Consider the following 25,166-nt stretch of genomic DNA (forward strand, 5'->3'; position numbering starts at 1 on the left):
AATAAAGCTCTGTAAAGATTTATGATACTTTCTCTGGACCTTGTTTTTAAAAAGGTGAGGTAAATCATTCTTATCAATAAAGGAACCCACTTACAGCGGGTAGGGCGTTTGCCTTGCAAGCAGCTGACCAGGGTTGATTCCCAGCATCCCAAATTGTTGCCCAAGCACTGCCAGGAATAATTCCTGAGTGTAGAGACAGGAGTAGCCCCTAGGCATCGTTGGGTGTGACCCAATAACCAAAAACAAACAAATAAAGGAACCCTCTTTATGCACATGTATATTTTTTATGAACTGTACCTTTAATGATCATTGCCCAAATGATAACTTCCTATTACAATTTCTTTAAGCTTGAACGGCCACAATTTGGGAGCTCATATATGATTAGTATTTTCAACATTTCTGACATCAACAGCCCCATAACAGACACTTCTAGCATGGTAGCCACATGTACATGTGTGAGCAGAGATAATAAATCTAATTTTTAATATGTAGAAATTTTGTGTATGATTTTTTCTGCGATAGTCATCCAGATTTCAAAATTCTCAAAGGAAATTATCCTATCATAACTTAAAGAAAGCATATTAAGACTTATTAGCAAATTACTTTTAACCAGGCCATGGATATACATGTACTATTTCAATAAAATATCTTAGGCTAATTGGTGAACAGTATATAAAGCCTTTTGAACAAGTATATAGACATCACACATACATCTTTTCCTTTGGTTTTTGAGCCATATCAGCAGCGCTAAGGGATCAATCCAGGCAATACTGGGTAATTATACTCAGGTAACCCATGTGCCAATCAAGCACCTTAATCACCACCGTACTATCTTTCTGGCCCCCATATATACATATCTTATAATTAATGTTATAAACACTAAGATGGGTACTGTTTTAAAACAAAATTTAAAATGCTAAGATCTAAATAAAACTTCACCTTAGTTGTTAAGTAAATGTAAAAGACCATCATAATTGTACTCTTCAAAATGAAAAAATGAGGCCCGAGAGATAGTACAGTGGGAGGGCACTTACCCTGCCCCAGCTGACCCAGGTTCAATTCCTATAGTACTCCCACCTTCCCAGGAGTGATTGCTGAGTGCAGAGCCAGGAATCACCCCAAAGCAAAACAAAACAAAAACAAAAAGAGAAGAATATATTGGCTCTGAGGATGTAGCTCAAGTGGCAGAGCACATGCTTTTTGCCCATGTGAGGCCCAAGTTTTTGGTCCCAAGCACCACATGGTTTCTAGGACCTCTTAACACTAGGAGAAATGCTACCCTTACCCAGGAAGTAGTACTGCATGGCATTTACCATGAATGCGACAGACCCAGATTTAATCCCCAGCACCCCACAGTGTCCCTGAGCCCCGCCAGGAGTTATCCCTAAGCACAGAGCCAGGAATGAGCACTGCTGGGTATGCTCCACCCCCCCAAAAAAACTACCCTCACCCCATCCCAAAAGACAAGAGTATATATATATATATATATAAACTGAATTGGTAAGATTTTATTAAAATTATTTTTGGGATGAGAAAACAAAAGATATAAAATAAGTCATAAGAAAGGCTGTCTTATACCACTATCTCAACCCATTTTTAATGTTTTACAAAATGCTCAGAGCAAATATGGAAAGCGTCAACATACTCTTAGAACTTGTTGCAATAAAATGCAACATTTACAAATACAAATTTTTTCGTACTAAGCTTAAAAAGTAGTACTGAATTACTAATTATATGATGTTATTCATACATACTTTTATTCATATACTTTTAATGAAATCATTGCCAATACATACATCATTTTCCTTTATTTTTACATGAAGTCAGCATCTGTCATGCAGTCATCAAAAATAACCTTATAGTGAATTACACAGGTTTGTAGTCCAATTTAGACTCTAGTTTCTTAGAATCAGCCACTTTTCTGACTGCTTTCATGAAGTCTTCCTGCACTACAAAATCATGATCAGCACGAATTGCAAACATACCTGTGGAGAATATAAACATGACTGTTACACATGTGAATTATCAGTGCAGGCAATGATGTCCCTGCTTTGGTTATAGTGAAGGGTTGCATCAGTCAGATAATAGAGCAGGAAGTAATGGAGATGTTCAAACTCTAAACATTCCCCTTCAGCTCCTTTTTTCTGCAGGCCCTGATAAACCAAATCTTATAAAGGACAAGGAACCAAACTGGGATTCCCATATAAAAAAGAACCAGAAAATCAGTCTGGGTTACCCCACTTACTCTCACTTTGTTAGATGTGCCCTCCACAACCTCCCACCCTTCCCTCAGCCAGGGGAGGAAAAAAAAAAGAGCAGAAAATATTTCTACCAGTAACAGATCCACTGCCCACTTTAGCAGGAAGCAGTTACAAAGAGATAGGATGTCCTGGCATCCTAGTAATTTACAGAATGGAGACCCTCTCAGTAACAAATTTGTTAGTGTAAATAAAATTTTAGGAAGAGTACCAGTGCCTCATACTTTCTAGAGCCCCAGCTCAATTGTAGTCAATGAGTCCTCAGATACTGGGCATGTGTGAGATGATGACAGCCAACAATCATCTATGAGCGCAGCTGAGTTGCACGGATGATTTAAAGCAGGTAAAGCTTCAATTTTGATGACCCTGCTAGGTTGTGTCATCCAGATACCAGAGTGAGATTTTCAAACTCTATCACCATCAGTCCCCTGATTTCTCTGCAGGCCATGATAGATCTGATCTGAGGCACCAAACGGGCATCGCTGCATACACATCACAGCTGGACCCCAAACAAAAAACTTGAAAATCCCGATGCTGGAGCCAGAAACAAGGTAAAGGGGCAAAGAGAGAACAGAGCAACAGATCCTGGTAATGTATAGTCCCACCAGCGTTTCTGGTGCAACCCTAGAGGCACTGCAAGCAGTAGTAGGCACTGCATCTTTGGGCTCTTGCAATCAACCAACTACTGGCCTAGTTGGTAAAAAAAAAATCACCAGAGGTACCCTGGGCCTCCTGAGCACTGCTTGGGAAACCCTGCTCAACCCCTGTTAATAACAAATAGAGTTCCACTGAAATGCAGGACTGATTTCATTGGTAACCAATGGTCGCTGCCTTCATGATCTGAATTTCCCTACTCAAGTGTTCTATTTTTTAAAAAAAAATTTAAACAGCCTTTGTGTGGCTCAGCATGATTTTATTCTTACACCAGTGAGCAACAGTCCATTAGCCATCAGAATTTCCCCACCCATCCATAAATTCAGAGTTTATATATAATAAACCCATGAAGACACATCTAAAGGAAAATCATACCTGAGCCGTTTCTTTAAATAGTGATTTTATGAAAAATGCTCAAATAAGTCTAAAGGTGTTAGAAAAATGAAGAAAATAACATTATAATACATGACTCATCTACTGCCTATAAAAGTCACTATAGGGGCTGGAGGGATAGCACAGCGGGTAGGGCGTTTGCCTTGCACATGGCCGACCCGGGTTCGATTAACAGCATCCCATACAGTCCCCTGAGCTCCGCCAGGAGTGATTCCTGAGTGCAGAGCCAGGAGTAACCCCTGTGCATTGCCAGGTGTGACCCAAAACGAAAAAAAAAGTCACTATAAAAACTACTTGGAAATTAATTCTTTAGGGGCCCAGAAGACGGCTCAAAAGGCTGTAAGCCATAGTTTGCAGATAGAAGACCCAGCTTCCACAGGGTCCCCCAAACACCAAGGTGGGAGGAGAAATCCCCAAGCAACACCGAGTGTGATCCAAAAATAAAAAATAATTAAAGGGTATGGAGAGATAGTACAGTAGGTAGGGAGCTTGTCTTACATGCAGCCAACCCAGGTTGGCACCCCATATAGTTCCTGGAGCACCGCCAGGAGTAAGTAATGCACAGCCAGGAATAACCCCTGAGCATTGCTGGGTATGGTCCAAAAACAACAAGAAAATTTCTTTTAAATAATTTTTTTAAGATACAGTGTAGAGGACAAACTAAATGAGTCTACATTACATTTTATGGTCACATGATACCAGAAACAAAATATGATCACACAGCTCAGAGAAATTTATATTAAAAAAAAATTCAATGAAGTAACCGGAAGATCCTTTTTTGAGTTCATAAGCATGATAACTGGGTGTTGACACCATTGTATGACAAGTGCCTTCCTTAAATCTTGTTACAATGTCAGCACATTACCCAAGTGGGAAAGGAAAAAAAAAAAACAATGGAACCAGGGAGATGCCTCAAAGGGCTATAGTAAATGCTTTGCATGTGGGAGCCCTAGATACAATCCCTGGCACTTCAGTTTTCCAGCAATAGACAGGAGTAGCCTTCAAGTACCACTGTGTGTGGGACTCGGGGGGAAGAACTTATAACCCCCAAGCCCCAGAAATTAAACAAATAAAAATACATTTTATACAAGTTGAATAATCAAAAATTCATAGAGCTGTTTTTCTAGGCCTACAGTTTTAAGAATAGTATCAGAAAACACTAGTATCAAAAAACCTTCCAATACATAGTAGTACCCTTATGCTGGAAGGTTTAATTAAGCCACAGTTGTGATTGACTTTCTTCTATCTCAGATCTACTAAAGTAAAGCATACTATCAAAGATTAGCTTGCTACATTCTGTCTCAAGGCATCCATAAAGAAAAAGAAGTAACATCCCCAAGGGTAAATTTCACCCAACAAAGGAGTTAGTAAATAAATGCTCCAGGCAGCTGGGTAATCCAATAATCCTGAAGGTATTCAGAAGGCATTCTTAATGGTTTTAATTTACTAAAAAGAACACACAAAAACTGATACATCCTTACAATAGTTTTCTCTTTCCATCTAACTTACCTTAGTTTTATCAATTCCCCAAAATGAACAAGTAGTAAATTCTTATAAAGTCACTTTCTACTTTTGTACAAACACATTTTTATTAAATAACATAAAACAAAATAGTAAAACTTATACTTTTAATTTTTACCTGCTTCAGTACAAACATTTCTCAGGTCTGCTCCATTAAAGCCATCAGAAAGTTTCACAATTGCCTCATAATCTGTTATGGGGGGGGGGAAAGGAAATTAGTAAAATATACTTGTTTTCTAAAAATTATGCCCATATAAAAATATTTTACCTGTGACCTTGCTTTGAACTTTATCAGCTAGGTATCATCAACCATAATGACAACTAAAAACTATACTCCTACTAAATAAATCAGCACCAAGCAGAAATAAGTTAAAACATTTCAACTAGAAAGTATCAAAACCAGGAAGCATCTTAATCTTAATCTATATTTATGCAGTGAAATCTATGTACATGTGAACTTCATTTATCTGTCAAGCTACATTTGTGAAAACTATAATCAGATCTTTTAAAAACAGAAAACATTTATAACCAACACAGTCACAATGAAATTTCAAGTCACATAAACCAACTATAAAATATTCCTAAAATGGTCACCAGGCAATCTTTTTTTTTTTTTGGTGGGGGAGGTGGTAAGTGCTGGTTAAACCTAGTGAAATCTAGCCTCCAGCACAGGTGGCAACTAGCCTATTACTGAGCACATCTGCAGGGCCACAGACAAAATTTACGCAGAATATTTTTTTTAATGCTAAAGAAAACAATGGCTAACTTTCCTGGTTAACCATTTTTAGTAAGCTTACTTTTCTGAGTAAGCCTAGGTGGCAAGCTCTCCAGGAACAGTTATAATGGAAGTGACCCTCCTCCCCACATGAAGAGAGCTGACTGTTCATGGAGGAAGCTGTTATAGACTTGATAAAGAAGTGGAAAAGAAATAAAAACACAAGCAACTTCAATGTAACTAATGCAACAACCCTTGCTAGGCAAGTATGTCCACTTCTCTTTCAAAATCATATAGATATATTCAGTAATTAGTTTTCATTTTGGTTCAAGTTTACTTTTAAACTTCCAAAGAACAAGATGTCAGTATTGGATTAAGTCTATAAAACTGACATTTCCAGTTCAGCAGTTTCCTAATGCAAAACTCTCACTTAAGAAATGATAAGGTTAAAGAGAAACAATAATTAACTGTTTGGAATTCTTTGTGGTCTGGGCAAAAGGGACAATTCAACACGATAAGCCTAAACTTTGCATGCAGGAGGCCCAGATCAATCTCAGGACTTCAGAGACAGGAGCAGTCCCCAGCACCAAAGCACCAGGGTGTAGCCCAAAAAAGATATCCCCTCAAAAATATTTCATAACATTCAACGTCTAAAATTCAGTTATCAACAGCTTTGTAAATCATGGAGTAAATTCAGATATTCAATATCTGAATAACCCCTGAAACTTTCCAGGAGTTAGTGATCCAAAATAATTTGTGTTTTTTTTTTTTTTAAATCAAGAGAAATTTTAAAAAAGGCTAACTTCTAACAAGAACAATAAACAAAAAATAGAAATCATGTGCAAATATTTCCTCTCATTCAGTAAGTATCACCAATCAACAAGTGCATCATTTCTCACTCATAGATTACCCCATCAACATTAAAAAAAAAAAAAGTTAAATTTTTCCATCTTAAACAAAACTCCCCCAAATCCTCATTCCATTTCCACTTGAGTTTAATCTCTTCTCTGCTCCCCTTTGTGCAATGGCACCCCTTGCAAGGTACCTCTCCTGCCAATCTCTGTGAAATCGTCTAAAGGAGGCTTTCTCTTCCATCACACTAAAGAAATTACTTCTGATAAGGTCACAGAATAAATACAAAGATCCATTATCAGACCTTCTCACTTCTGCACACTTGAAAGCATTTGACAGTAAATTAGTCCCTCCTTATATAAAAGGATGTCTTCATTTATCTTCTTGGACGCCACATCTGAAACTGGACCTTCAGTCTTTGATGCACGTCCCTTCAACTTAATGCAGACCTAGCTCCATTTATAAATTTCTCTCTGTTCGTATTTCCTTTAGAAATCTCATCTTACCTCAGATGTCCAACAACCATTTTCAAAGCCTGAGAGGATTGTATGTTTTGTATGTTTTGTTAGATTACTATCAACTTCTTTATTTGGAGGTCTAAGTGGCATCTCAAATTAAATATTCTCAGAATTTAGTATTTTCCCTTTAAAATCTAATTTAATCAGCCTGTCTCCATTTTAACTGAAAGCAACTCTATCTTTATAGTTGTGTGACCAAAAACTGGTCTTCCCTGATTTCTGTCTGGAGTTCACATCCCACATCCAATTCATTAGCAATCCCAATTTTCAAAATATATTTAGAATCTCACTATTTTAAAAGACCTTTGCCTTCTTGATTGTATCAAATCACTATCATCCTATGTCTGGATTAGTGAAAATAGTCTAATCCTTGCTTCTATTCTGATCTTTATATACAGTAAGAATAATCTTTCTTAATTTAACTGGATTCTGAAATATTTACAGATAAAATATTTGTGATTTGCTTTGTTTAAAATCCAGAATGAAGAGATAAGAGATCCTAGATAAAATGAGACAGATTAAGCTAGGTCAGGCCTGGGGTTTAGTCCACTGTTTAGTACACTGTTCTATGACTTTGTCTTTGGGCCACACCCAGCAGTGCTCAGAGCTTACTCCTGGTGGGACTACATTGAGTTTGGGAATCAAACCAGGGCTGGCTGCATACAAAGCAAAAGTCCTACCCTCTGTACAACTGCTCTGGCCCAGAAATTCAGTATATTCTTATTATTACTTCCATATATTCATAAGTTTCTATAAAAAATAAATCTAAAATAACAAAAAGTAAGATCATATCATTCTGCTGCTTGCAATCTTTCCTTGACATCCATATGACTAAGCAGAAGAGTCAAATGACTTCACTATGCTCTACTTCATCTGGTGTCCATTACTTCTATGATTTTTACTTGCTACTATTATCTCATTTATGTCACAAATATTCATGGCTTCTTGTTGCAAATAGAATGTTTCAAGTCTTCTTATTATACAATCTTCTCCCAAATATGCTAATCTAGTTCTTTTCTAGAACTCGCATCTAGTTCATTTTTTCAGATCACTGCCTAAAGATTCCTTCCCTATGCTTCCTCCCTCCCCATCCCCACTTAATAATCTATCTACTCATTTTTTTATTCATTTCTTTTTTCTGGCTTTATTTTCTTCATTGAACTTATTACTATTTAATATGCTGTCTTTTATTTTTCTGAAAGAATGTAAATTTTATAAAAACTAAACTTTCACACTTTGTTCAAAGCTACACATCCAAGTACTTAGAACAATCCCTAACTTACATTCTCAAGGATTAACTGAGTTTAAGAAGACCATGTTTAAATTAAGACCACCATGATTAAATTCTCAAAGATTAACTGAATTTGAGACCACCATGTTTAAAACTAACCTCTAAATTTAAAAGTAGATCTGACAGACTATCTGTGATATCCAACAGCCTTTGTTTCATTTATCAAATACAAATAAATAAAAAAATATAGTATTTCCTTACCTATTTCACCATGCTTTGTAATGGGACCTGCATGGATTTTCAATATATCTAACCTTGCTTGTTCATTTGGTAAATCAATATCTGAAAAGAAAAATTTATAAGAAAAAATTTTGTAGTAGGTCATTGCTTTTTCTTTCATTTTTTTCTCCCAATTTTAATTTAGACACCATAATTTACATTGTTAATAGCAGTTTCAAGCATTCAGAGTCCACCACCACACCCACTGCTAGAGTTAAGCATTCCTCCACCAGTCTCAAGGTTACCTCCTGGGTCCCTACTCAACCCCCTATGCAAACTCAGGTAGGATGAGTCTCAAGGCCTATTACCATTGGCCAACCGCAATCCCCAACATCCTCCCAACCCCTTTATAAAGCATTCAGTTTTTGTTTCTGTTTGGGGTCCACATCCAGCCCAGGGCTTTCTCTTGGCTTTGTGGGATCACTCCTGGTGAGGCTCAGTGGACCATATGGGGATGCTGGCAAGTACCCTAGCTTTTGTACTACTCTCCAGCCCCTTATTACCTTTTAAAATTGATGGGGGGAGGGATATGAGAGTGGACCAAATTCCAATGAGTGTAGTGGGGAGGCACTACTCCCCTAGGTCTGTGCTGGTGGACAACAAAAAACAACAGGGTCAGCTATGTGTAAGGAAGCTTCTAACCCTGAACTATCTTTCCATCCCTACGGTAAAGATTTTGTGTTTAAAATAAGGTAAAGAAGGGGCTGGAGCCATAGCACAGCAGGTTGCCTTGCACGCAGCCGACCAGGGTTCGATTCCCAGCATTCCATATGGTCCCCTGACCACCGCCAGGTGTAATTCCTGAGTGCAGAGCCAGGAGTAACCCCTGTGCATCGCCAGGTGTGACCCAAAAAGAAAAAAAAAATAAGGTAAAGAAGCTGGACAGAAAGAGACCAGCAATCTAAGCACATGCTTGCAAACAAGAGACCTAGAGGTTCCAGCACTAGGCCCCTGAGCACTGAGCCAAGACTAACCTCTTGCACCACCTGGTACAGCTCCAAAATAAACAATAAAAATAAAGAAGCGGGACTGGAGCGATAGTACAGTGGGTAGGGTGTTTGCCTTGCACGCGGCCGACCAGGGTTCGATTCCCAGCATCCCATATGGTCCCCCGAGCACTGCCAGGAGTGATTCCTGAGTGCAGAGCCAGGAGTCAGCCCTGACTGTTGCCGGGTGTGACCCAAAAAGCAGAAAAAAATAAATAAATAAATAAATAAATAAATAAATAAAATAAAATAAAGCAGGGAGGGCTGGAGACATCATACAATGAGTACAGCACTTGCCTTGCATGAGGCAGACCCAGGTTCAATCCTTAGCGTCCCATATGATATGGTCCCCCCACAAGCACAGAGCCAGGAATAAACCCTAAACACCATGAGGTACACCCCAGAAACAAACAAAAATAATAACAAATAATAAAGTAGGGGCCAGAGTTGATAGTACACCAAGTAGGGCATTTTCCTTACACACGGCTGATCAGGTTCAATCCCCCCGCATCCCATACAGTCCCTGAGCAAAAATTCCAGGAGTAATTCCTGAGTGCAGAACAGGAGTAACTCCTGATCATTGCCAGATATGACCCAAAAAGAAACAACAACAACAAACAGAAATAATAAAATTAAATTAAATAAAAGAAGGGTGAGAAAGAGGCACAGGATGGTAAAGGGAACGTCATTTCAACTCACGTATTTTTCTATCTAATCTTCCTGGACGAAGCAAAGCAGGATCCAATGTATCTGGTCTATTTGTAGCCATGATCATTTTAACTCTATGCAGAGTGTCAAATCCATCCATTTGATTTAATAACTATATTTGTAAATAAAAAGTATATTTTGCAAAACATCCTGATCATTAAAAAAAAATACAAAGCAAAAACCTTTGCTAGGCCTAATATGGAGAAATGAATTGCTTTACAGATAGAAATGTATCTTCAGAATCATCAGTTGATGAAATCCTACTTTCCTGTTATATAAAGGAATATATTTCTCAACTATAAGCTTCCCTAGACAGATTATTTAACTTTGTTTCTTTTTACTGTCTTAATCAGGTTGCTTTAATAAATATGAAGGCTTCCATCTAGTCAAGAATTATAAAACTATTTACCAACATTTAAATTTTTCATGAAATTATTTTTAAATACAAAAACCTATAATAAGAAGATCCAATGAATAAAGTACCCAACAGTACACCAAATATAAATTTTACATTAGGATAACGAAACCAATCTTCTATTAATTCAGTAACTAGTCCATAAATATCTTTTTAAATCATTCTTTTTTTTTAAAAATCATTCTTTTTAACTTAACTATACTGGATGACTAAACATATTCCCTTCACTTTCTAAAATTTTGGTTGAATAAAATTTAAAACCTACAATATGGACGATTCTCAAAAAATTAGAAATTGAGCTTCCATTTGACCCAGCAATACCACTCCTGGGAATATATCCCGGAGAGGCAAAACGGTATAGTAGAGATGGCATATGTATTTCTATGTTCATTGCAGCACTGTTTACAATAGCCAGAATCTGGAAAAAAACAGAGTGCCCCAAAACAGATGACTGGTTAAAGAAACTCTGGTACATCTACACAATGGACTACTATGTAGCTGTCAGAAAACATGAAGTCATGAAGTTTGCATATAAATGGATCAACATGGAAAGTATCATGTTGAGTGAAATGAGTCAGAAAGAAAGAGACAGACATAGAAAGATTGCACTCATATGTGGAATATAATGTAACTGAGAAGTACAAGTTGGCAACGATGCAACTTCTGGCAGATATCTCTCTGGACTTAGTTACTAAAATACTAAATTACAGAAACCCAAAACTGAGAGGCCGCTAAGTGTGGTCACTCGACCTCATACCTCTTCATCCTCAGCAATGGAAAACAAATTATCTAATGCTTCCTTTTCAGCAGGTCTGACTTTAGGGGAGAGACTCTTCAAACAATAATAGTGAGTTTTGTTGAAATATTGTATGCAATCAAAGTGAAAGTAAAGTGAAATTTATTAGTTACACAGGTGGGGGGGGCTTAGGGTGGGGGGGCTAGGGGCGTGGGGGGGTTAGGGGTGTGAGGGGGCGGGGTGGAGCTATACTGGGATTCTTGGTGGTGGAATATGAGCACTGGTGAAGGGATGGGTATTCGAGCATTGTATAACTGAGATTTAAACCTGAAAACTTTGTAACTTTCCACATGGTGACTCAATAAAAAATTAAAAAAAAAAAAAAAAAACTTAAAACCTAACTCTATTCAACAAACTCTTTAGAATATAGCTAGCCTAAGCATTTGTACTCCATTCCCAAAATGCAAACTAGTCAGTTAGATAAATAAAATGAGTACCTGCACTGCTTTAAAGTACCTCAACTAAGAGTATCAAAGAAACTTCAAAACTCATTACCTATGCTACCTAGCTTTTATTGTGGAAGTTTGAAAATATATTTGAGATCTTCAACACTTTCAGATTTTGGAGTCAGGAAAGGCTTTATGTACATACATTCTAGTATCCCTTTATTCATTGTCTTCAATTATAAAAAAAATCTGCATCTCATTCTTGCAAGAAAGGAAAACTATCAGTGATTTTTAGAGCAGCTTCATAAGTAATTATATCTCAGTCGTACTTAAGTAATGGATATTACCTAGGTCAAAAGGAAGATCACGCCTACAATATAAAAATAAATATCTGAATAACAAATCTGCTTGGAAAATAGGTAAATAGCTATCAAATGGAATTTTATGGATACTCTACTATCTTCTAGTAGAGAAATTTGTTCATTACTATCAATTTTCCAAACTTTATTCTTTAAGCTGCTTATGTATTCTACCCTTCAGACATCCACTGTTCAGTTCATTTAATAAACATAGGTTCTTTGTGAACCTTTCACCAACATTACCTCCATCAAAGTTCTTTGAATCTCTCTATCAGCTGAAGTACCCTCAGAAAACCGACGTCCACCTTTAAAAAAAAAAACAAAAAACAAGAAAACCATATGCATTACTTTGTTCCTGTATAGCCATCATTTACAAAGCAATATGACAGCATCTGATGTTAAAATCAGTAAGACAGACTCCCAGAAAGAGCCAGAAAGAGTACAGAGGTGAGGGCGCTTGCCCTGCATGCAGCTGACCCTGGATTAATCCCCTTCACCTCATGAGGTCCACTGAACAGGGAAGAGTAATTCCTGAGCATAGTACCAAGAATAGGCCGCAAGTACCACCAGGTTTGGCCTAAATCCACCCTTCTCCCCCACAAAAAAAAAAAAAAAAAAATGGAGGGTTAGGAATATGACTCAGCTGGAAAACACCTGCCTTGTGAGCACTGGGTTTGATCCCCAGAACCACCAAAAAAAAAAAAAAAAACCCTAAAGAATTATATTGACAGCATTAAAAAGGATTTTGGTGTAACATATTTCACTTAATGACAAAGGTATTCATTAAAAATACTTAACTTGGAGGGCTGGAGAAATAGTACAGGGTAAAGATACTTGCCTTACACCTGGCCAATCCCAGTTCCATCTCTGGCACCATAAATGGTTCAAGTGCTGCCAGGAGTGACCCAAGTGCATAGCCAGGAGCAGTCCCTGAGCACTGTTGGGTATGGTACAAAAACTCAAGGAAAAAAAGCTTCCAGGAAAAAAAAAATGTCAAACAAAAAACAGTTAAACTTGGGCCTGAGAGAGTTCAACAAGCTAGGTGCATGAGTTAATACCCGAGGCCCCAGTTTTATCCCTGGCAACATATGGAGTCCGAAGCAGGGATTAGTCCTTGAGTATTTACAGGTATAACCCCAAACAAAAAGAAACAAAACAAACTTTGTTGAGAATATTTTAAGAGGCTAGAGCAATAACAGTACAGCAGGTATGGCACTTGCTTTGCAGGCAGCTGACCTGGATTCAATCCCTGGCATCCCATATGGTCCCCTAAACACTGCCAGGAGTAATTCATGAGTGCAGAGCCAAGAGTCACCACTAAGCATGGCTATGTATGACCCCAAAACAAAACAAAAAATGAGTATTTTAAAATATCCAATTCATTTTACATACAAGTCGCAAGTAGAGATTAAAAAGGGGGGGGGGAGGTAAAGTTCTTTCAGATAGCTGAAATTTCCTAACACTTTCAAAAAGAGTTTCAAAATAAACTGTCTTACCAATAGCATCTATTTCATCCATAAAAATGATGCATGGCTGATGATCTCTGGCATAATTAAACATTTCTCTGATCAAACGAGCACTTTCACCAATATACTTGTCTACAATAGAACTAGATACAACCTGATTAAAAGGAAAATATTAGGGTAAACATAAGATAATTCAAATAAAATTTTATTTCAACAGCTAAAGGAGTAAACTTATCTTATCCCCTTACCTTTAAGAAATTGCAATCCAGCTGGCTAGCAACAGCTCGCGCCAAGAGTGTTTTTCCTGTACCTAAGAATGAAAATCCTAATTAGATGGAAAGTAAAACAAATTGTAAAATTCAATCAAATTGTCAAAGGATTATATTTAAGAATATAATCCTCTGGCCTGTTAATTTTGCAGAGGAAGCTAAATCCTAACTGGAATTTTCATTCAAATTCCAGAGCGGGGACCAGAGAAATAGGAGAGCAGGTAAGGTGCTTGTCTTGCACAAGGCCAACCCAGCATCCCATATGATGGTCTCCTTAGATCACACACTGGTGCTGTCAGGAGTGACTTGCAAGTATAGAGCCAGGAGTAACCCTTGAGCATCAAGTGGTTATGGCCCAAAAAAACGAAAGGGAGGGAGGGAGGGAGGGAGGGAGGGAGACTGGCTCCAGAGCAAGGGGCTGGAGATAGTACTATGGGTAGGGCGCTTGCCTTACATGCAGGACTCTGGTTTGATCCCCAGCCATCCCATATGGTCCCAAGCACTGCCAAAGTAATTCCTGAGTGCAAAATCAGGATTAAGTCCTGAGCATTGCCACGTGTGGGCCAAAGACGAAAATAAAATTTCAGAGCAATATACAGATGTCAAATTATAATACAACATTATGTGGCACTTGCATTGTTAAAGAAACATTTCCTCAATGAACAATTTAAACAAAATGTTTATTGAGGTAACTTTTTTTTTACCTCAGGGGGAGGGAGGGATCAGGGAGCCCTGGAGTCCCTCATGGAGATACGCAATCTGTCTGTATGGGCCTGATTGTTCAGACTTTGGGGTCTAGTGATGCTGGTGCCACTGGAGCAGTGAGAGGTTCCGGGGACATCAAGTTTCAAACTCAGGAACTAGTGCATGCTCCAGGACTGTACTCCAGCCCTCTGAGTTCCTTCCCCTTCCCCTTATAAGTTTTGAATTGTTTTTACTTTCCTAAAGCAAACTATACTTGAAGGAGTTCCAGTGCAGAGTCCAAAGACTCAGTAGCAAAGTGCCCATATGCAAGGGCGAGTGAGTTCATTCTCCAATACTGTCTGACATCTCATACTGGCAAGCAGTGCCACTTACAACCCCCAGCATCACACCAGAAAGTGTGTATCTACATTATACTACAGCTATGTGTAGGCTCCACAATTTAGAAGTTCACAAGCACTGCAACAAACCGTGTGATCTGGGTGAGAATTAAAACCAAATGTGTGCAAGCTATGGTCATCTAAGTATCAATGAAAAAGGGAAGAAGAATTTAAAGAAGAATTTCTCTGAAAATATCCCTTGTAAGGACTAGAGAGATAACTCAACAGGGTGAGCACATTCTTTGCATGCAGGAGACCCAGGTTTGATCCCTGGCACCGCATGGAACCGACAGCACAAAGCTGGAAGAAGTGCCTCTATTTCTCCTTAGCACCAACACCGCTGGGTATGGCCAAACAAAACCCTTGTAATTTTAAGCAAAATAAATATTTAATTGAGGAAATACAACTAAGACTGCTTTCAAACAACAGAAACTTCTATTATGTTAAAATCCACTGGTCCCTAATACACAGTATCTTTCACTATGCAAGACATTATAACATGTAACATTGTTAGAAAAATACCAGGCTATACAATCTTCCCACTGTTATTATTTCTATCATATAATATCAAAATATTAATTTTTACCTTGGAATTATTAAAAAAATATTTTTTTGAATATCATTAGACAAATTAAAAAGCTGCCAAACTTACAGTGCTAAGTTTTCGAATCTTTTAACTTTCACCTGAAAAACTCAAATTTTATCACTGGCTATAGATGTGAACAGCTATTTTCCTTAACATGACTGCTTAAACGCATTTGTTTTGTAAGAATGAGCCAGCTAACCAATAACCAGTCTAATAACCAAAGAATGTCTATAAATTATCCTTGCAAGTAGCATGGCATTCCAAGAAAAGCAGCTGATTGAGTCCGGAAGTCAAACGTCATGAGGGCTTCTCCAAGAGTATAGAAGCAGTTTTATCCATGTTGCTTCCACATCACCAGCACAGAAGCTGGCAGTGGAAAAGGTAACCAATATTTTAGAATTATAAAGGTAAGCTCTCAAGGGTCTCAGGGACACACAGGTCTGTGAGTCATATTGAAAGGACCAGAGTACTTTCATAATCACATGGTCTGTTAAGATATATAAATTATGAAAAGATACACAGAGGGATCCGAGAATTAAGCATGCCCCAAAGAAAAACAAACACTTCCTTACTCTGAACAGACCCATAGTTGAAATTACCCACAATAAATTTTCATTTATTATATTTTCTTTTAGTTCCTTAATTCATTTTTCATGAGATAGACATGATTTTAATACCAACCTGGTGGCCCATATAACAAACAGCCTTTTGGAGGAATTATTCCTACACGCTGGAATAACTCTGGGTTTGTAAGCGGTAACTCTATCACCTAAAAAAGAAGTATATTTCTTAAAAAGCTGGCAAAGTTCTTTATATACTTTCAAATATTTTAAATAAAATATTAATGTAGGTATACATATGATAATTGAGCTAGAATTCCATGTCAAACAAAACTAGAACTATTTTCTTCTATTATATTAAAGATATCCTGGACCAGATAGTACAGTGGTAAGATACTTGCCTTGCACACAACAGACCTAAATTTAATCTCTGGCACCCCATGTTGTCCCACAAGAACCACCAGGAGTGATCCCTGAATACAGAGCTCTGGACACAGCAGCATACAGCCCAAAAACTTTCCTTGACTTTTCCTAAAATGTTATCTCTCAAATCCCAAAGTAATGTTATTTTAAAAATTACTGGAGCGATAGCACAGAGGGTAGGGTAGTTGCCTTGCACACGGCCAGCCCGGGTTTGATTCCTACATCCCTCTCAGAGAGCTGGGCAAGCTACCGAGAGTATCCCGCTCGCACGGCAGAGCCTGGCAAGCTAACCGTGGCATACTGGATATGCCAAAAACAGTAACAATAAGTCTCACAATGCAGACATTACTGGTGCCCGCTTGAGCAAATCACAGGATGATGATGCTACAATGCAGTGCTACTTTGAAAGTGGCTACATTAGCAAACCATTCACTTGACTAGAGTGACTGACAATTACAGACATAATTTGTCAAAACATTTAAATTATAACAAAAGATTTGTGTTTTGGCAATACAAAATAATTATAAAGTGAAGACATCTGGTAACTTATAATTGCCACCTAGAGAAAGATATATAAGAAAAAACGGGAAAAAGAGAAACTGAGAATCTGACTGCAAATTTAAACTGTGGAACCACTAAACTTGCAAACACAGTTGTATCCATAAAATGCAATTAAGATAAGCCAAAAGACTGAAAATCAATCTTTTGGGTATTTTTTGTTGTTGTTGTTCGTTTGGGGGACAAACCCTGCTGTACTCAGGGTTTACTCAGGCCATGCTCAGGAATCACACCTGGCAGAACAAAGGAACCATAAGTAGTGAGAGCCAGACCAAACCCAAGTTGGCCCCAAAGCAACCACCCTACCCACTGTACTACCTCTCCAGCCCGAAAAATCAACATATTAAGTGTCTGCTGATGGAAAAATTTATTACATTTGAGAGATTCTTAATTGCTATGACTGATATAATGTAACACTGTAAAAAACATTTTCCCAGTTCCAGGAAGTATTTTTCCTTTGTGCCTGTTCATTAATTACAAAGTGAGATTAGGCTTTTTATTTTCATTTAGGCCCAAAGCTGCCATTTTCATTTAGGTCCAATGCTGCCTCAAGTACTGGGGGTAGGGGATAGGGAGCTCATTCTCACCTTTATGACTTGTTAAAAGGCAAATTCCTCTGTCCAATCTACTGCATCAAAAACCTAAAAATCTCTATTTTGAACAATATTTCGAAAAAATTTAATGTGATAAAGTCTGAGACCTTCTACCTCAAGCTTAAATCGGATAACATAAGCCGTTTATATTATCCTCATTCATTCTGAAATATTTTCACCCTACATTAGGATGAAATCAACAGAACAATGTGTATAAATAAATAAATAATGTGTATATATATGTATATGTGTGTGTGTATATATATATATATATATACCCACAAAAATTGGGGAAGGGGTTGCACTGTGCTCAGGGATTACTTCTGGCTGTGCTCTGGAATCACTCCTGGTGGAGCTCAAGGGACCTTCTGTGGTATAGGCTGAATACGAGTAGAAAGCATCCAAGCCAAGCACACTACATGCTATGTTATCTCTCCTGCCCTGCAGATAAGCATGCTACCTTCTGTACTATCTCTACCTCCTGCCCTGTATCTAATGTTATTTAAAGGCAACCCATTGTGTAAAAGCAAGATCATTCTAATTTGATTCTTCTCCCAAAAGTTTAAAAGGTTTCAGTTACTTTGTTTCATTTTGTTCTGTTTGGTGTTCACATTCAGCTGACTTTAGAATTTATCACTGGTGGCAGTGCTCTCAGAACCATTTAAGATGCCAGGGACCCAACTCAGGTCTCCTGTGTGCAAGGCAAGCACCCTACCCAGTGTACTATCTCTGGGTAGGCCCCCAAAGGTTTGTTACTTTTGAAGACATTTATTTTAAATGTCAGGACTTAATTTTATTAAAATAAAATATTTAAGGCACAGGTAATACTCTATCGTAGAGATGAAAAGCTAAATTGTCTGAAAAATAATTATTAAAAAGCTATCCAAATATGATCTGACCCAAGTAACCTACTATAAAACCACAGAAATGATCATCAGATACTATCAGTTTTTTCTTAACTTTTAGTTTTCCTCTTTGGACAAAAAGTACTAAAATATATATATTTTTTAATTATCCTCATAGTTTAGGTAACAGGGTGACAGTAATACTAGCATTTATGGTACTGATATATACAGCTATTTCATAATCATCAAAGTGTCAAAACACCCTCCAGCAATGTCGTAAGTCATTTCCAATCTACCTCAATTCCTCCCCAACACTTCAATCCCCAAATTGGCACTCAGTTCTTTATCACAGAGTAAGGGTATACTAACATTTGGCAATATTTCCTTGGTTTAGGTCTCTATATATCACGATGACTGAGATAATCCAGTGTTTGTCCTTTTCTCTCTGACTCACTTCTCGAATATGACACCTAGTTTCATCCAAATGGAAACAAACGGTATCTCATCTTTTCTTATGGTTGCATAATATTCCGGTGCACACATATACCATAATTCCTTTATCTATCATTTGTTGTTGGGCATTTAAGTTGTTTTCATTTTGGCTACTTTACTGAGTATGCAATGAACACAGCTGTGCATTTATTTTTCTTTAAGAATTTTAAAGCTTTTGAAGTTGGAGAATGGATTTCAAAAAGTAGATCTCCAAGTCACACAGGAATTCTATTCTTACTTTTTTGAGGAATCTTCATACTGTTTTCCATAGCTACATAATATTCCCACCAATAGTGAATGAGGGTTCCTTTTTACTACATCGACACCAGCCCTGGTTGTTTCCAGACTTTTTTGATGTATGACATTCTCACTGGTGTAAGATGATACCTTACTGTTGTTTTGATTTTTATTTCTCTGATAATAGGTTGATGATAAACAGTTTTCATATGGTTCATATGCCTAGTAGGTGTTGCCATGACCTTTTCATGGAAATGTCTGTTCATCTCCTATTTCTACTTATTGATGGGATATAAGGAGTTTTTCTTTGCCATAACCTTTGCCTTTTATCTGATGTTTTGTGCAGAGCAGGATTTTTTTTAACACATTATCCTCAAATTAATGTACAATGATAACTTCCATAATTCCCCGCAGTAAGAACGTGAAATTAATAATATTTAGTATCTACTGCTTGAACACAGAGTAATTTTTCAACCTCTTTCCTCCGTCAGGAAGGTATCTCAAAATAAGTACTATGTAAACAGGATCAAAGCATTCATTACCGACCTCTCTTAATTCCCGAATCTGTTCAGATAGCCCTCCAATCTCAGAATAAGAAACATTTCCAGGGTCTTCATGAGACATGTTATAAACCAGTGGATCCACTTCTCTTGGCAAATATCTGCAATAATAATCCATGTATTTTTCTTTAAAAAAAAAAAGATACCCTTTCTCCCCACCTATGAATAGAATATAAATGACTTGCTTATATCTATATATGTTTCTAAAAGTGCCTATACACAAGTTCATAAAAATATTTTTAAATTTGAAATTAGCCAAAGAGGGAAAATGGCAAAATATTCAGTGATCTTGAGATGCATACACGTTGGAGATAAGGAAACAGCTCACTTGCTTGGCATATTCAAGGCCCTGGGTTCAATTGCCAGTACAGCCTGGCTTTCAATTATGACCAAGAATAGCCCTGAACTCCAGCACAATGACAGGTGTGGCTTCTTAAAAAGAAAAAACGTAGATCTTGGAAAAACCTTCTCTATGTGAAACAAACAAACAAAAAAAGTAAGCTAACAGAGTAAGAAACCTACCTCATTATAGTTAAAGTAGTCATATCCAAAGCAACTCTTGTTCCAGGCTTCAGCTTACTTTTGTCAAGCTAATTTTATAAAACAAAAAGTATTACAAACATACTTAAAAGGGGAGTAATAGTCAAATAAGAACATAATTTTTAGAAGCTAAATAATCATTTTTACTCGAGAGAAAATTAGCACTAGATTGCAAACAGCATGCCAACTTAAGTTTGTAAAAAAGTATTGCCTCAAAATTATTTCCATCTGTCCCTTAAAATGTCCTTTGGTGCGATCTCTGTGAAAAGTGAAATCACTATTATATGAAATTAAATGGGCCTTTTTTATGGAGACATTGATTCTAATTTTTCAAAACTTGTTATTTATTATAGTTTTATCCATTATTTTGATTTAGGTCCTGAAGTATGGTGACTTTGGCAATTATTACTAGATCTTTTATAAAGAAATCCTCTAGGGGCTGGAGAGACCGTACAAAAGGTAAGGTACTTTGTCATGCATGCAACTGGCACCCCCTGAGCATTCCTGAGTGCAGAGTAAAGTATGGCCATCCTCCCCCCCAATCCACTCCCCCGCCCCAGCAAAAAAAAAAAAAAAAAAAGGAAAGAAATTCTGGGGGTCGGTGGGGAGGGCCCAAAGGAAGAGCTCCAAGTACTGGAATACACAGGGCCTGAGGCATGCACAGGGCCCCCATAGTGCTCCCTGGCATCACATGGCCCCCTGAACAAGATGGGTGTAGCCCCGGTGGCCTCTAACACTGCAGCCCCCATGAAAAATGAAATGTAGTTGTGAACATTTTGGAGAGGAAAAAAATTGGACCATTTTAAAGACGTACTATTTGATTTATTTGAAATATTATTTTGGAGGACAAATATGATCTTAAGAGATTAGGGGAAATATACCATTTCTCCTTATAGGTTTTTATTAAAATCCTAAAAAAATTTTTTTAAATACCAACAACTATCATTCATACCCGTATCACATTTGACACATTCGAATTATATATACTAAGTGATTTATTGGCATATATATATTTAGAAGGGTAAGTTATAGGGCTAGAATTTGATAGAATCTTTCCAAGAGATTCACCTCATATTCAGGATGATACTTTAAAAAAAAATTACTTTTATATAGTTGAAAAATTATCAATATAAGTAGGAAATGTACACTGGTGAGGAGTTGAATGTTGGATGGAACATTGTATGACTGAAACCCAATCATGAACAACTTTGTAACTGTGTATCTCATAGTGATTTGATGAAATGGGGGTGAAAACTGCCAATACAACAAAATTGTGCATATCACAAAAAGATGTGATATGGGCTAAAGCCATAGTATAGTTTGTAGGGTAAGTGCAGACCTGGGATCAATTCCCAACACCACAATATGATCCTCTGAATCCCACCAGAAGTGATCCCTGAGCACAAAGCGGGAGTAAGCCCTGAGCATTGCTGGTTGGGGCCTAAAAATGCCAGTTACTGGGATCCAGGTATCTGAAAGGGACATAAATTTATCCTTTGTCACACAAGGCAACAAATAGAAAGTATTACCTATATATAAACTAGGCAAAGTCCTAAAATTAGATGGATTATATATCAGTGTTTCCACACCTGAACTGACATAACAGGTAATCTGAACTATCTCAACAAAGAATCAATCAGAATGCCCTAAAGACACTTCCTAAAGAGTATGGTAATTCATAAGTTGCTTTTACAGGCTAGCTGAATAATGCTGATAAAATGTGTAGTTATTTCGGCTATAATAAAACAAGTAACATTCTGTTGAAATACAAGATGTGGGTAGTTAGTAGAAAATGAAGGAAAACAGGAGTCAAAAATGCATGATTCAAACTTATGGTCTACAGTCTTTGTTATAATCTAAAGAAATCCCAGTTAGGCACATGGGCATAAAGGCCAGACCTAATTAGTTAAGGAGTTCAATAAGGCTATATAAAAACATTTTTATCATTTATTAAACATTATACAATGTAAAATATTACCTGTCGACGACAACCCACAACATATCTTGGTCCATTTGTAGCTTTAACAATGACTAGCAGAAGAAAACAAAAGAACAAATTGTAAAAGTATAAAGGAAAAAAACATTCACACTAATGACAGGTTCAGCTTTGTTTCGGTTCTCCAAGAAGAAAATGATTAGGGAAAAAACTCAAGTCTTTGTGATACTACCTTCTTTATCATCTCTCTCCATTACTGAGATTAAAATAATAAACATTTGAAAAATTAGTAATGAAGAGAGGGGTCCAGCTTTTTTAGCAATAAGCAATCTAATCCACTTACATTTTTCTTCAGTTAACTGCTTGAGTACTTCACCAACAATCTGAGGGGAGGAAAAAGCGTTACTTTTGTCAACAACTAAACAACATAAATGATTATCATCCTCTGAACACCAAACTATCACCTACCTGTCCAACACTTTGTAGGGCCTTCAGATCGTTTTCAGACTTTTCATACTGTTTGGTAAGTTCTTTTAATTGTTCTCTGACTGAAATATAATATGAACACTTTAAGTTGAACAATCCATAAATTTAAGCCATTGTCACTTTTGGTAGGGGTGGGGATGGGGTTGGGGGTGGGGAGCCACACCCAGCAGTGCTCAGGGCTTACTCCTGGCTCTGCACTCAGGGATCACTTCTAGCAGGCTCTGGGGACCATAAGGGGTGCTGAGGATCCAACCCGGGTCAGCCGCGAGCAAAAGCTACGGGCTCCAGTTCCTAAGCCCAGTCACTTCTGTCAGTTTCCTCTTACAGATCTATCAATTGTATCAAACCACAGAAGAAACAATGTAAGGGACCGATTACTGGAAGAAATGTTAGCTTTTTTCCCCCTGATGGCACATACATGCTTAAAGATATTGTAGGGGACACTTGCATATTGCAATTACAAATCCCAATGAGAAACCAAGAATGTGACCCTTCCTCGGCCACATGCCTATTAACACTCTCCGGTCTGAAGTTTCCTACCCTAAATAAGGCCAGCGGGTGTGTTCTCGATGCGACTGTGTACCTCTAACTGTAAAAGCACCCAAGCTCTTTGGCAAAGGGGCACTCTACAAGCCCGTCAGTGCCCTTTCCGTTCGGCGATAAGGGAGACGTGTGCCTCCCAGAGCACAGGTGAAAAACAATGCGGGCCGGCGAGTAGGGTTCTGATGATCCCTGCACTCTTCAAAGCTTTCAGAAAGCTCCGCGTCCGGCTGTGCACTCCGTCTCCCCTCCGGCCCGGGCTTCCTAGACTCTGGTCTCTTCCCCTCTCGGGGTGCAAGGGACTCCACTAAAACTGCCCTCTCTGCGCTACAACCTGGGAAAGCATCTGTAGTGAGCCCCCTTCCTCTGAATCTTCTTTTCCTTTCGATCTCAGAACAGGGAGGGGTGTTTTCTCGGCCACCTACACCAGCCCGGGCCATTTCCACTCCCCCCAGGGCCTCTGCAACCCAACCTCTGGGGCCGGATGACAAAGCGCCTTGTCCCTGGACCAACAAGGCCTTCACCATTCGCAGGGTTCGGTTTGCCGGGCTCGGCCAAAGGCCTCCGCTCTGTCAGGGACAGAGGCGGATCCACGCACCGGAGGATGCGGAAAGAAAAGTGCACTCACGCTCCTTGAGACGGCCGTCGATCTCCTTGTGCTCCAGCAGCTTCTTGCGGTAGTCCTGGAGCGCCTTATCTCTAGGGTCCGCCATGATGAGAAGCCGTCGCTCATAGGGGATGCTGGGAATGGCCATGGCCGCCCGGGCGGGGGAAGGGGCGGGGCGAGGGAGGAGCCGCGGCCTGGGTGGGCGGGCTTGGGAGAGACCCCTCCTCTTCCGGTTGCTCAGCCTTTTGCTCTACTTCCCCCGGTGCGTGTCCCGGGCGCTGAAGGCGTAGCCTGCTCCTGCGACCTCTACAGGTCGGGTTGTGTAAAGCAGGACTCTGGCGGTCCCTCAACCTCAAAAACCTCCTTAATAAACTGAGACCGGAGTCTAGCAGGACATCATAGTTCCAGGGGCCTCTCGACATAATAGTATACCAAGATCTCCAGGCACAAGAGGAAGATATCTAGTTTAATTCAGTGGATGAAGGACTAGAGACAATTTTGTTTACAATCCTATGGGGAAGAAATTTTCAAAATAAGTTCAGAGTGTAATATATACTATGCAATAGTGGTAACAGAATATGACTACATTGGCGTACTAATTGTCTGAAATAGAGAGCCAGGCCTGTAACATAGGGAAAATGAACCTTTCAAAGAGAAAACAGCAAAAGCAAAGTTTCTGAGATGAAAAGGGGCTCCCTTCACTTCTAGGAACCAATAGTAGAGGAATGAGACTGGACTTGGATGAATTGTAGAAATGTGGGCACAATATAAAATGCTAAAGCTATCTGAGACCAAAACTTTAAAGTCTGGTAAAATTGTCTTTAAGACACATGCTTTTCTCATTTGTGGAGTATAAAATGACATAATGTGAGACTGACACCCAAGGACAGTAGACTCAAGGGCTAGGAATATTGCTCCATGTTTGGAAGTCTACCTCATAAGCTGGGGGAGAAGGCCGCTGGAATATAGAAGGGATCACTAAGTCAATGATGGTTGGAGGGATCATTCAGGATGGGAGATGTGTGGTGAAAGTAGATAAAGGACCAAATGTTATAGCTTCCCAGTATCTATGTTGTAAACCATAATGCCCCAAAGTAGAGTATGGGGGAAATTGTCATAGGAGCAGGGGGAGAGATGGCATTGGGGGTGGGGATACTGGGAACATTGGTGGTGGAAAATGTGTACTGGTGGAGGGATGTGTTCGATTATTGTGTGACTAAAACTCAAGCATGAAAACTTTATAACTGTATCTCATGGTGATTGAATTTAAAAAAGACTTAAATGCTTTTGAAAGTAGGGACTCAATCTCTCAGAA

The 25,166-nt window shown here is 38.5% G+C and overlaps 1 protein-coding gene and 1 non-coding gene across 2 annotated transcripts; one reads left to right on the plus strand and one right to left on the minus strand.

The window, feature by feature from the left end:
- Positions 1–1,486: 1,486 nt before the first annotated feature.
- PSMC6 (proteasome 26S subunit, ATPase 6) lies at positions 1,487–24,008 on the minus strand. The gene is made up of 14 exons (XM_004601743.3): positions 23,873–24,008; positions 22,687–22,766; positions 22,562–22,601; positions 22,261–22,313; positions 20,265–20,332; positions 19,729–19,843; positions 16,156–16,243; positions 13,786–13,847; positions 13,568–13,691; positions 12,315–12,376; positions 10,107–10,227; positions 8,404–8,484; positions 4,945–5,016; positions 1,487–1,985 (listed from the first exon to the last, which is right to left on the minus strand). The coding sequence occupies exons 1-14, from the start codon at positions 23,997–23,999 to the stop codon at positions 1,867–1,869; spliced, it is 1,212 nt and encodes a 403-aa protein (XP_004601800.1). The 5' UTR covers positions 24,000–24,008; the 3' UTR covers positions 1,487–1,866.
- LOC129404099 (small nucleolar RNA U13) lies at positions 4,076–4,180 on the plus strand. Its single transcript, XR_008629691.1, has one exon. It is a non-coding gene; the product is annotated as a small nucleolar RNA U13 (small nucleolar RNA).
- Positions 24,009–25,166: the final 1,158 nt, after the last annotated feature.

The sequence above is a fragment of the Sorex araneus genome, chromosome 3 (genome assembly GCF_027595985.1).
Source record: "Sorex araneus isolate mSorAra2 chromosome 3, mSorAra2.pri, whole genome shotgun sequence".
Taxonomy (NCBI): Eukaryota; Metazoa; Chordata; class Mammalia; order Eulipotyphla; family Soricidae; genus Sorex; species Sorex araneus.